This window comes from Colius striatus, chromosome 8 (assembly GCF_028858725.1).
Source record: "Colius striatus isolate bColStr4 chromosome 8, bColStr4.1.hap1, whole genome shotgun sequence".
Classification (NCBI taxonomy): Eukaryota; Metazoa; Chordata; class Aves; order Coliiformes; family Coliidae; genus Colius; species Colius striatus.
In genome coordinates this window covers 38,291,693-38,304,930 of record NC_084766.1, presented here as the reverse complement: position 1 = coordinate 38,304,930, position 13,238 = coordinate 38,291,693, and the positions used below count along the sequence as shown (strand labels likewise).

The window sequence follows — 13,238 nt, the reverse complement described above, 5'->3', positions numbered from 1 at the left end:
GAGTGTATTGATACATCCCAACTGTTTGTTTGTACTATTTACAGAGTATTTAGTATTCATAAACAGTATGAAACTTTAGCATAGGATATTTAGGAATACCTGTGTTGATGTCAGTGAGCCTGCCAGGGATCCATGGGTAGGAGTGGGTGTTTGCCATGTGCTGTTAAGGTGATTCTCTTCAGTGGTTGCCTGAGAAATTGTGAAAAAGTCTTTCCATTATTGAGCATAAATGGAACTCTCAAGCTCCAGAAGTTTGTTCATACACTGCAGAAAAATACCCTTCTTCACAGGCTGCTGTGCCCTGGCAGGCTTGGGCTGGTGGTGCAGTGCGTCAGAAGGTCAGGCAGTGCCTCTTGCACTGTCTCCTTGAGGGAAGGAATATTGCCTCATCTTCCCTGGAGTTCCATGACTTATTTGCTCTTGAAAGATTGACTTTGAGGCTTTTAATCTCTTATTTTCTTTACACTCAAAAGGACATTGACAAGATTGTTTAGACCCAGCCATGGACCATCTTTTTATGTATCTGCTGGATTTATCTCTTCCTATTTTTATTTACTTGCAGAAACATGTTTTGGTATCATGTTATTTTTACCAAAAGTAAGTATCTAAACCCAGTTCAGGCTGGGCCATCTCAGCCCATTGCAGGGCTGCTGCACGACTCTCCTTCCTCGAAGCGTTGCAGCCTCTCTCTTGTGGTATTGGCAATACAAACTAATTCCAGCTGTGACTGCACACCACAGAAGTCAACTAACAGATGCAAATGAATGTGTGTCACCTGCTGTTTATGTCAACATGTGTCTTTATATTGTGATAAGTATTTGTATGAGCTAGCAAATAACACAGCTTTTGTCACACTTGAGTTTTTAAGCAAGATATTCACTGAGAGGATAGTCAGAGCTCTGAGAATCCCACCTTAAGTTCTGTCTTTATTTAACTTTTAAAATGCAACTTTGGATGAGGAGGAACCTGTTCTCACTTGCTGAATTTGGACAACTAAAAGTTAAAAAGAGCTTTCTCTTATGCTTAGATGGACGTCCTTGTATTTCAGTTTGTGCCCATTGCCTCTTCTCCTTTCAGTGGGCACCACAGGTATGCAAAAACCAGTCGCTGCTCTATGCATTTAGGGATTTGAAGGTGTCCAGGGTTGTGCTGGCAGGTCACAGCTTGTGCAGGTTATTGCTTTATTTGCTAAAAACAGGGTATTCTTTATTGTCTTTTTTGGTGTGAGGAAAAAGTCTGAATGATTCTTAAGTGTCATTTGGTTCAAATCAATTGAACCTCAATTGAAGCATCATTCTCACAGTCTAAGGAGTGAAGGGAAGAGGAGTTCTGCTGGTACTTGGCTGGTGCTGTAGTGTACTGTTTCAGTTTTGACTTGAAAAAGCTCTTTGTGTGTGCTAGAAATCGGATTGGGCCATCCATGGATCATGTCTCAGAAGAAAACTTGCTGTTACAATACAAATGTCACTGTCGTTCTGTGAAGAACAGCAGGTTCATATCTCACATCACTGGTAATACAGCATCGTTTTAGGATAAATGTAAACTAATTATTAGTAGAAGGAAGATAACAGGCTAGAGTTTGCATTACATGCTGATCTAATTAATTTGTTTGGAAATAAGTGTTTTTTTCTGTCAAAATTTCAAACTAAATATTTACTCCTCCTGCCTTTGAGGTTCCCACCTAATTCCCCTGCGGATACTGGAGCCAGATCTTCATCCCTCTGAACAGCAGGGAGATAGTCAGTGCAGCATTAATGGTCTCTAACTGACAAAATTAAGCAAGATATTTGTCTAGTGTGAAACAGTTCCCCTTCAGGGATGACAAGGATGTGTAGGGTTGCACCTGAGGAAGGCATCACCCTTATGCTGCTGCCACTTCACGGTTGCAACCTGCAGCAAACTGTCCTTGCCCAACATAGGCACAGCAGTACCGTGTGTGTGCTTCACCCAGAGGGGCTTGTGAGCAAAGGGACTCTGGTAGAGTATTTTATCAGAAACACCTATTTATTCTAATCAGATGCAGTGTTGGGAAAAGGCTGTCAGGATAAATACAGAGCTTCTGGCACTGACAAAGGGCAGGTTCTTCACTGGTGCTTTATTGCAGGGTGGTGCATGTGAGGCATTGCTGGCTTTTTTGCCTTAGGAGTGAACTCGTGGGGCACATGGGAACATAAAATAAAGATTAGTGTTGACTTTCAAGTTTGGGGGCACAAAAAAACAGGAAAGAAAAATAAACCAAGATGAGTCTCTTCTGTCATTCCTTTTTGAAGTCCCCAGTCCTTGACAAGTTTTATATAAAGCTGTCACTTTTCTGCAGCTTGAAATATAGCGTAGTGTTTTGCTGCTGAGCTCCTCTTTGATCACCCCGTTAAGAGCATCCTTCCACAGAAGGAGCTGTTGGAGGGCCCTAGGCAGAGCCCACGAGCCCCACACTTTAATAACCAGCTGCAGGTTTGGGTCGCTGCTCCACTGCCAGCATCTCCTCCCCGACTGCACTGTGCTCCCAAGGAGGTGCCGGAGGGTTTGCTAGAGATGGTTAAAAATCCTCTCCCAAGCTGGTGATTGCTGAACTGTTTTCTATCTTACCTTGTTAAAGAACAGAAGATTCCCAAGCTGCTGACCAGGTGAAGGCTGAAGTGGAGGAGAAGAATGAGGAAACATCCTCCCCTCAGGTCACACCTCCCCTGGAAGAGCGCATCACTCACTTCCGAGACATGCTTCTGGAGAGGGGGGTAAGAAATGCACTTGCTTCCTTTGACAGAGCTCTTTTATGAACGTAGGACATCGTCTAGGACTGCCACAGGAATGGTTTCATAACCATGAGTTAGCAGTTAAAGGAAGACTTGCTGAGAGGGTGTTTTTCCTGTCTGTTGAGCATGTAGGCTCTCTGGTACTTGACTGTGACTTTTCTTCTGGCCGTGCAGAGCTGACAGCACTCTGCCCAGAAAGGCTGTGGTGTCCAAGGGCAGGCTGGATGGGGCTTGGAGCAGCCTGGGCTGGTGGAAGGTGTCCCTGCCCATGGCAGGGGGTTGGAACTAGATGAGCTTTAAGGTCCTTCCCAACCCAAATCATTCTATGATTCTATAACTAGCACAGACCAGTGGCCCAGCAAGGCATGGGGACCATAGCCACACACCATCCTGGGGTCCTGCATGGATCCCAGAAGTGCTCGTTACATGAGGAACAAAGGATGAAAGACCTGTCATCTGCGTGGAAGAGGTCACATCACTGTGAACACCAATGACCCCAGCAGTGGGAAGCCAGATTCCCCTACTGGGCATCTGAAGTCTGCTCAGTCTCTTAGGAAAGGGTATACCAGAGTGTCAGGAGGGTTAAGAAAACCTGCCATCCCTGACCATCCTTGGACTTCCTTGGCACACAGCTGGTGGTCCCAGCTGAGGCTGAGCTGAGAAGCCTGCGATGCTCAGGGCTTTGGGCTAAGAGAGGGTGAGAAGAGGTGGCCCCTGGGTGGCCATTGAGCTGAGAGCCCCTGGAGCACCATCTTCTGCTGCCTCCAGGCCAGCTCAGCCTCATGGCCGCAGAGCTGGGATGGGTTGTGGGAGGGAGGGCTCAGAGTTACTGCAGCCCTTCTCCTGTGACCCAGTCAAGATTATGAGTCGATAGATGGAGCATAAATTCAATTTGCAGATAGAAGCCATCAGCGCTCTGAGCCTCAGGACCATGGTGAAATATGAATGACAGAACTCATAATAGCATCTGGAGACTGACTCTGTAAAGAGCTTCAGCCTGAGCTTTGTTTTCTGTGGTAGCACTTACAACCCTGTGCTGAACTGGCCACGTACAGATCACCACCAGCATGAGCAATTTCAGATACTGTTATTTACAAACACAAAACCACCTCCACAAAAGATCATCTCCCAGTGTCCCTTCTTCCAGATACCTGGTGATTCTGAGTGTGGATGGAATTAATAAGCACCCCAGGTGTAGGTCCTAATCCTGCACATGTAAACGGCTGCGTAACGGAGCGCTGGATGCAGCTTCGTACCTCTCCCTCCCACGCTCTGCAAATATGGATTCTATAGATGTTAATTTAATTTCTATGAAGAAAAAGAGATCCAAGGTGTCTGTTGTTAGGCAGCAAAGCCTGTGAAATTTATTGCTAGTAATCAGCAGACTTTAAAGGTAGATAATTAGAGCTTCAGGAGCTCAGCAGTAAATTATCTCCGTGCTAGACCTGCTTTATTAATACGTTTTGTTATTTATGCTTAAAACATGCACAAGTGCCATAGATGAATACTGGTTGAGGGCTTCTGCTGGCATATTTTAAGTCAGGGGGCAATAAGTCAAAATCTGAAAGCATTAGGGATGTTCTGTAATAGGATTCCTCAAGTGTTTCCAGTATATGAGTCAGCCTTGCTCATAAAAATAAAAAAGTCAGGAAATTTACTGTTTGGCTTTGCTATTATTTAAAAGTGTGTAGAGAATAGGTTACTTTGCTTTTTTCCCTGAGCATTTTTTAATGTCCAGACAGGCTGCTGGTTAGCACCAGCTGGTTGCCGTTGCTGGAGATGCAGCGAGGCCATTAGAGTCATTTGAAACTGATCATTTAATGAACGTCTCCTGCCACTTTCTCATAATGATGTTATTTCTCAAGAAGTTATTTGGTGGCATTACAAAGAGCTTGAACTAGATGGAGTTCTTCAGCATAACTCTGAATCTTCCTGCGTCGGTTACATCAACAGAAGGATATTTATTGAAACACTTTAAACTTATGTGTGATTCCTGGTGTAGCTCGAAGACAACGGATCCTAGGTCTGTGGCAAATCTTGCTGTGTAAAAGTGTGGTCTCTGATTATCTTCCTGGGAGTTTAAAAGTTACTACAAAACCCTCAGGGGAAGAGAAAAATTCCAACCCCTTCCTGCCTCGCTCACAGTGACAGCATCAACGTATCCACGTTCTGTAGCCTGTATTTCTAGGAAAGCCTCCTCTTGGCTGGGATGCTGTCAGCAAAACATTTCAAGGATTCCTTTCTAGGAGGACAAGCCACTGAATCCCACTTTTGAATATAATTGAATGGGGCTCATCAGTTGTTTTGGGATGCTGGGAGCACGTCAGAGCCAGCAGCAGGTGCTGAGCTGGGGACGGGGCTCCCAGCTCGGGTGCAGGATAGTCTTTGCTGCTGCCAGCCCAGGTGCCTCCTCTCAGCCCTTTGCCACTCCATCCTTCTTGGTTTGTGCCTGTTTTGGTAGCTTGTGTCCAGAGTGGACATTGTTCCCTACCAGAACAATGTTTCCTGGAACCTGGGACGCTTTTACTGATGAAGACAAATGCCTCTGCTGAGAGTACCAGGCCCTTCACCTTTCTGTTCTTATAAATCTTTTAGTCAAAGCCAAGCCCTCAAACTACACTGTTCCTGGGCTTCCAGAGTGCATTAAAAATAAAATCAGCTACTTGGATCAATGTCCTTTCACTCCTAAACACCCTGCTCGGGCTCAGTGTGCTGGATTCTTCTGAGTTTGCTGTATTCCAGTTAAGAGCAGGAGTTGAGAACTGAAAACCCACAGCAAGCTCAGATCTCTCTTCTCCATTTCATCTGTCCTGATACTAGACCACATTTATTCTGGGAAGAGATGGCAGTAGGGATGACAGGCACAATACAATACACCTTGGGAGGTTAGTCATGGTATTAGCATTTGGCATGCATTTGCAGAGCTGCAGAGTCAGTGCCCTGAACAGTGTAGGATGTGTAGCCAGAACTAAGTGATAAATCTCAGTAGCCAACGTTTACCTCAGGTGTGTGTCTGCAAAATGTGGGGTGTAACAATTACTAAACAAACAAAAAGCATAAACAGGAACAATTATGTGATAAACTAGCCTGAGCTTCACCAAGCTTAGAGTTCAAACTGGCCTTTGGACTGGAAACTAAGCTGGTGTCTGAGAGAGAGTACAAAAGGCATCCTGGAAAAAGGATTGCTGCTGCTGATCCTTCTGAAGGGGGAAACCCCCAGACCGCAGGACTTCAGCGGGCATGAGCAGCGAGGGCAAGAAGATGGCATTTGGAGGAGGCAGCCCTGACCTCTGCACATCTGGAAACTTAGCCTGAACGTTGTATTTTCCTGTTTCTAACCTCTAAGAGGAACACCAGTCCATCTAAACCCCCTTTGCTTTGTCACAGCTTAATTACTCTGTTTTAATTATATGTCACGTGCTTAATTTTTTGGAGCGAATTGACTCCTCTTTGTAATTCGATGGAGTAATTGGAATATTTTACATTGCTCCAGAGTTTTCTGTAACAAAGTAATCACCAGTGATTCTGTACAAGGCACTGACCTCGGGCTGAGGATTTCAGTCCTACACTCCCAGACTCTTGTGTGGTAAAACTGCCGGGCAAAGGGGACTGGGCGGGTGAGGGACCTGCTCAGCTCTGTGGTGGTCCTTAGGGCCCACTGTCCATAAAGAGGTTTCAGTGGAGATGGAAGATGCTCTGCGGGAGCATGATAGTCTCATTTCATGTGGTTGTGAGTGATGGGAGGTTCTTGGGTGGGCACCCAGGGTCCCAGTCCAGAGAGCAGAAAAGGGGAGAAGCCTCGAGGTGGAGTCAGAGGAAAGCAGCACAGCTGAAGGTGGTCACTGTTAGTCCTTGGGCGTGTGCATTCATTGACAGCCTCATCTGAGTTCTAATTCGAGTTTTGGAGAGGAGTTAAAGCTGAGATAATTGTATAAATGGAAATTGATGCCTCTGTTGTACAAAGGGGATAATAAAATGGCATTTTCCTTTCTGCTGCAGATCCTTTCCGTCAAAACTGTGGAATGAGCGTCTCGCAGACACGGAGATGTCCTAGAGCAAATCAATACTAATGGTGTGGGGGCGACCAGAGCATTGCCAGAAACAGATTAAAATTCAACTTCCAACTGCTCTGAGGCATCCTTTAGAGGGTTCATTAGCTTTCTGAACTACTCTTTTGCTTCACCTTGGAACATTTTCTTCTCTCACATCCTTATTAAAATTCCTTAATGCAGCTGAGTTTGTGTACTTCACAGGTTTCAGCGTTTTCTACGTGGGAAAAGGAGTTACACAAAATAGTGTTTGATCCACGCTACCTTCTGCTGAATTCAGAGGAACGTAAACAGGTGAGCATCACCTCCAGCAGAGCTGCTGATTGGCAGCAGACATCTCCCAAATTAACCATCACTGTCTTGGCAGGAGAAAAGGAGTTGCATGGAATGAGAATTTGTTTTGTGAGCTTTTCAGTGAGACACAGGGTGTAGGCTCTGCTCGTGAGAGAGGGCTGTGTCCCTTGGAGAGCCGGTGGTAAGCAGTGAGTTTGCACAGAGGGTGCTAGGAGCAGCTCGTGAGAGAGGGCTGTCTCCCTTGGAGAGCCGGTGGTAAGCAGTGAGTTTGCACAGAGGGTGCTAGGAGCAGCTCGTGAGAGAGGGCTGTGTCCCTTGGAGAGCCGGTGGTAAGCAGTGAGTTTGCACAGAGGGTGCTAGGAGCAGCTCCTGCTGGGTCTGGGAGACTGGGCTGTAGGAAAGGAAATGGCCATAAGGTAACTTGCATTTAAATACTATAGAGAGACTACTTCATTTTTATTACTTGGAATCTTTTCTAGGAGTTTGGCAGTATTTACTGCTCTGTTTTCCAGTTGCTGAGGTTGCTGGATATAGACGGACACAGAGCACTGTGGCTGTTCTGGTATTGGCTGGAAAGGGTTCAGTTCTCCTGGGATGCTGCAAAGGGAAGTGGACTGTCCCCTGCCTCGTTCCTCTGGGCAGTCATTATCACTGGGGACCTGAAAGCACCTGAGGGCTGCACATGAGTGAAAACTTTAGGAGAGGTGCAGGGATGTTGCAGGGAAGGTGAATGCTTCCATTCTGTAGTTATTTTTCTTCCTTAACAGTCTTTTGTCACCCGGAGAAGGACAAATTTTGAATATGGAATTGTCCATTTTTTACATAACCACAATGAAAAATGTGCTTATTTCTATTCCATTGCACTGGGGCCCAAACTCTCTTGTGATTCTCCAGAGAGCTTGCTGTAGGTATTTACTGAGGGCCTGGGCTCATATATCTTCACTTGCTCCCTTTCCAGTGTTTTTTTTTCCTGAGAAAAAAAGTGAAATAGAATAATAAGGAAATACAGGAATGAAAATGTGAGAGAAGCTGCCAGAATGGAACATAGTGCTGGACAAGGGTCTAAGCAGGGAGTTTTGTATTTATCTCAGGAAATCAGCAAGGACACAACCTAGACCTTGATGAGTCAATCAAGATACATTACTCTGTTTTGTCAGCCTTGGAGATGATACAATAAAAATACACCATGAATACACATAATATGTGCTTGAAGCACTGCTGAGGGAGGGGTCCCTCATTCAAGGAGTATGGTTAATACCTAAGGAAAGGGTTATGAAAAGTAAGTAGTTGGCAGTCCTGTGGGTAGAAACCTGTGGCCAGGTAGAGGTTGCTTCCGAGTGTAGAGGTTGGTTGTGAGTGTGGCAGCAGTTCGGGCTCAGAGCTAAGCGGGAGGAGGGCGATTGTCAGTTGTTCTGCAAAACAGAGTTAAAAACCCAGGCAGCACGTGCCAATCCTGTAATGTGTTTTAGCCACTGAGCCTGCAGTTAGGATTTCTAGACATTTGTCACTGTTTATTTAGACCCCATTTTCCTGCAAGCAGTAGTTTAAGAAGAGTCAGACTTGGACAAGAGTGGCTGCTTGATGGAATGAAAGCACTTTGTGAAGTGTGAGTCACAACAGTAGAAGGCATTATGTGGGTTTATAGAAACATTTACCTTCACAGATGCTGCTTGTGTGGCCTGAAGAGCAAGTGTCTGAGTGCTTTGCAAGTTGTGCAAATGAATTTATGTTGGAGGGGGTTAGAGGTGAGAGAAGGCTCACGATGCAAGTGAGGAGGGAAGGAGGTGTGCCAGAACACGGCTGGCTGTACTTTGTGCTCTTCCCCATCAGGCAGATAGGCTGGAAAGGGCAGGGAAAGCTTTGACGGTGATCTGCAAGTGTCTGAGGGAAGTTCCTGTTGTCTTGAACTTGTGTTGTGGTGGGTTTGACTCCGGGAGCACAAGTTCTGGTGTGGATGGGTGCCCTTCCGCAGCCCGAGGACCGTAACGATCTGGTATTGAACACCAGCGGCTCGCTGCGTTCACCTACCAATATTTTCCAAAGCGTTATTAACAGCTGAAAGGTGCTGCTGTGTTTAGGCAAGGAACAGTGAAGGGTAAAAGAGCAACTGTTTGAAGTAATGAACTATCTGCTAATTTTGATTTATTACCTTCCCAACAGCTTCACTGCTACCAGAAAGGCAAGCAAGAACAGTGTCACCTACTTCATTCGCTCCAGTTTTTCCCCCATCTCCTCTCACACTCAACTTGTGCAGTTCCACACAGTACAATATATTTTGACTTGTGGGGTCTTTCATGGTACTTCTTTCATGGCCATTTAATGATGTTTACTTTTCCACTGCTGTTTCTTCCCTTTTCCGTACTAAATGCCAGTTGTGGTTGCGTTACTTTGGCTTCCACGCAGTGTGGATTTGCACCTGCACATCCTCGTGGCTGCTGAGAAAGCAGCTGTGGTAGCAGTCACATTTAATGCATGTAATCTGTGGGGAAAGGATGGTGGGTGTGGGGACCAAATAGCATTTTGGAGAGCAGCTCCTTTCATTTGGTAACTTAGTATGATCAGAGGGTGTTTCTAGAGAGCATGAAACAGCAGGGTCAACTTGCAGTATTAAAAGTTTGATTAAAGCAATTGGCAGGATTTTGTGACAGTGTGTGCTCCTTAACTCTTTTTCAAGACACCAGAATCCTGATGCTGAGCACCTTGCTGCCTACTTAGCTGCCAGATAGTGTTTGGAAGGCTGTTGCCCCTTCTGGTGTATGAGTGCAGAGGATCATTTATAAGCTCATGGGATTTTTTTGACAACTGATTTGAGAGGTCTTCAGGCTTTTTTTGGGAGGTAACCTATAGAATATTGGCATTTGGCATTACAGACCTTTCTAGGAATTGCAGCAAGTTGAGGAAGATGCGAGATCCAAATTGAATGACTGAGTCAGTGGAACATGTGCACAAAAATAACGCTGTAGGCATGATAATGCGAGCAAGATGCTGAAGTCGGGGAAAAGCCTGATTTACGTTGCCCTTGCTGTTTGAATGAAGATGCTATCTGTCCAAATGATACCTTTTTCCAGCTGCTTGTTTTGTGAGAAGGCACGATGAGTGCTGCGGGAAGCAGGTTCAGCTGCATGTGAGCCAGCCAGTACTGAGGGCAGATAAGACCTGCGGTTCTCGAGACTGACAGCCCTTTGATCAAGCATAAATACCATAAAGGCTCTGTTAATAAATACTGCATCTTGTCTCCCTTTCTTGGAAAGATATTTGAACAGTTTGTCAAGACCAGGATCAGAGAAGAGTACAAAGAAAAGAAAAACAAATTGTTGTTAGCCAAAGAAGAGTTTAAAAAGCTCCTTGAAGAATCCAAGTTATCACCAAGGTATGGCACTGCCTGCTCAAGATTTGTTAAGATAAGCTTTCTCATTTAGCCTGTGCTTATCAGCCCCAGAACGCCACGGAACAGATTCTTTATAGCAGGTTTGTACATCCATTGTTAAAGTACTGGGTCGATGTCTCTTCCCTAATATTGTGCAGGATTGTGTTATGCTACTGGGAAAGGGAACATTCTGTCTCTCTCTGTTTCTTTCTCTCTCATTCAGAATGTGCAATATCTCGCATAGGACATTTATTTTATGTGCATATATATGCTACAATTATAGAACACACATATATATATTAGTTGTTTGAAATCAGCGTCTGAATGTTAAATCTCATTTATATTGGGCATGCAGGTGTGTACCTAGTGAAAAACTGTTCAGGTTTGCTGTTTCGTGGGAGAGGAACGTAATTTAACAGAGTTAGTGTTAATGATGCATCACTAAATTAAAATAAAGCCTGCAATGCAATCATTTGTTTTTCTCCATTGCTGTTTAAGAAATGGATCACAGCAGTGGAGGCATTGCCTAGGATAGTGCTCCCTCATTTGTAAATTATGTGAAAAGGGAGGTTTATATATTATAAATCTGATTAATTCGTTGGAACAAAGACATTATAGTTTTCTCTGGTAAAATATGCAGGCAATTGCACAGCACTACCTGCCTAGACAGATACAAACAGCACATCAGACTCCACAGAAGCAATAATTATAGGAACTCTTTCACAACAAAGCTGAGAATGTTCTAGGCTAACGCAGCGGCTCAGTGTGAGCTCCAGCACTGATGTTCTCAGACTGCAAGGACAAAAACGTGCTGGCCTGCAGGACACAGAGCATCTTAAACAGGAGTGCTTCTGTTGAGCTGGCTCTGAGACCTCAACTCACATCAAAGAATCTCATCTACCTGCAGTAGTCGCTGGCTTCATCTTGATGCTGTTGTAGAATCACTTCAGGTAGAAAAGAAAACTTTAAGATCAAGTGCCAGCCCTCCCCTCACCCTGCCCAGCCCACCACTAACCCACAGCCCTCAGCACCTCAGCTCCAGGGCTTTGGGATCCCTCCAGGGCTGGGCACTCCCCCAGTTCCCTGGGCAGCCTGGCACAGGGGCTGACACCCCTCTCAGGGAAACAGTTCTGCCTCAGCTCCAGCCTCAACCTCTCCTGGGGCAGCTCCAGACCCTTTCCTCTTGTCCTATCATTTGTTACTTAGGAGAAGAGACCGACCCCCACTTGGCCACAAGCTCCAAGTTAGGTAGTTGTAGAGAGTGATAAAGTCTCCTCTCAGCCTCCAGCCTCCTCTTCTCCAGACTAAACAACTCTTCCAGACTCCTTTCTCATCCAGACTTAACTTCTCCAAAAGCACATTGCTTTTCTCTTCTCCTTCATTAACTCCAGTTTTCAACCACTTCTTTTGGCACTGTAAATGCAGCCTAAAAGATAATTAAGCTAGAAAATGCTGCTAGAGGCACGTACACCTTGGAAGTACAGCAAGTCCAGGAGTTTAAATAAAAACCCCTTGTTATTGCTCTGTGGATTATGGTGACAGTTCTTTATAGTGCCTTCCGTGCTGCTCTCAGACCTGGACCTGTGGACCTCTCCTGGGAGCAGCAAAGGCACCCAGGCCAAAATGCCAGTGAGCATTTCTGATCCTCAGATATACCATGTTTGAACTGGAAAATGCTGGACTTGATGATGAAATCCTCAGGCAAAGCTGCCTCTGGGCTCCAATTGCACTGTGCCCATCGCTCAGAGTTCCAACTAATGTTTTACTGTTTTTAGAAAAGATCAAACCAGTGTGGTTTTTCATCAGATGTGGTGATCAAACCAGTGTGATATTTCATCAGATGTGGTGCAGGGCTGCCAGTCAAAGTGTGTGTGTGTGTATGTGTGTGTGTGTGTGCAGTTAGACACGGGTGAGTTTCTGCCCTTGTTCTAGGCCAATTATTGAAACACTGGCCATGAGCACACGCAGGTGTAGATTGAAGCCACAGTAAATACCAACTACCCTGTTAGTGATTCAGAGTTATCTTGTCAACCACCACTCAGATTTTTCTAAATCGAGAAAAAAAGGAACTTGATTGTTGCTGACTGCCCTGGGACCCCAGAGCCCGGGCAGCTCTGCCATGGCCTCGTGTCCCTCATCCCGCGCTCACCGCTGGCATCTCCCTGTCACACATTCCCCAGAGCACTTCTCGTTTCTCATGTCTGCACGAAACAATAGGTGAGATGCAGGTCAAAGGGTCTGAGAGTGGCTTGGCAGAGCGGGGGCTTTGAAATGTGTCTCTCTCCCGCAGAACGACGTTTAAGGAGTTCGCAGAGAAGCACGGACGGGATCAGCGGTTTCGGCTTGTCCAGAAGAAGAAGGACCAAGAGCATTTTTTCAATCAGTTCATACTTATCCTTAAAAAGAGGGACAAAGAAAACAGGATACGGCTACGGAAAATGAGATAAAACTTCCTGAAACTGGCAATAAACACACAAGTCCGTGCTGTGGCCGCAGCAAGAAAGTGAAGCGAAGGCTCGAGCGGCCAGGGTTCAGCTGGCGGCAGCAGGAAGTGAAAGCAGAGAGAAACGTCTCTGAGCGGAGTTTATCGAACACCTAGTGCATTTGTGAAGGTCGTTCTGCAGGGCTCTGAAGGACATTTTGTTCTCAAAGAATTAATGTTTCATATTGAAGCTCTCTTTTGTACAACATCCAGAGTTTGATGCATTTCTAATTGCCATGATATGTCTATCCCTTAATTGTTTTAATTATGCAAATTACTTGTAATATACACAAATT

At 45.4% G+C, this 13,238-nt stretch overlaps 1 protein-coding gene across 1 annotated transcript in view; it reads left to right on the top strand.

The window, feature by feature from the left end:
- The window catches only part of TCERG1L (transcription elongation regulator 1 like), a 72,400-nt gene extending 59,493 nt beyond the window's left edge, over positions 1 to 12,907 (top strand). Inside the window, exons 10-13 of the mRNA XM_062001695.1 lie at positions 2,597 to 2,732; positions 7,004 to 7,093; positions 10,345 to 10,463; positions 12,751 to 12,907. Of these exons, the coding sequence (XP_061857679.1) occupies positions 2,597 to 2,732; positions 7,004 to 7,093; positions 10,345 to 10,463; positions 12,751 to 12,907 (502 nt within the window). The remainder of the gene's footprint in view (positions 1 to 2,596; positions 2,733 to 7,003; positions 7,094 to 10,344; positions 10,464 to 12,750) is intronic.
- Positions 12,908 to 13,238: the final 331 nt, after the last annotated feature.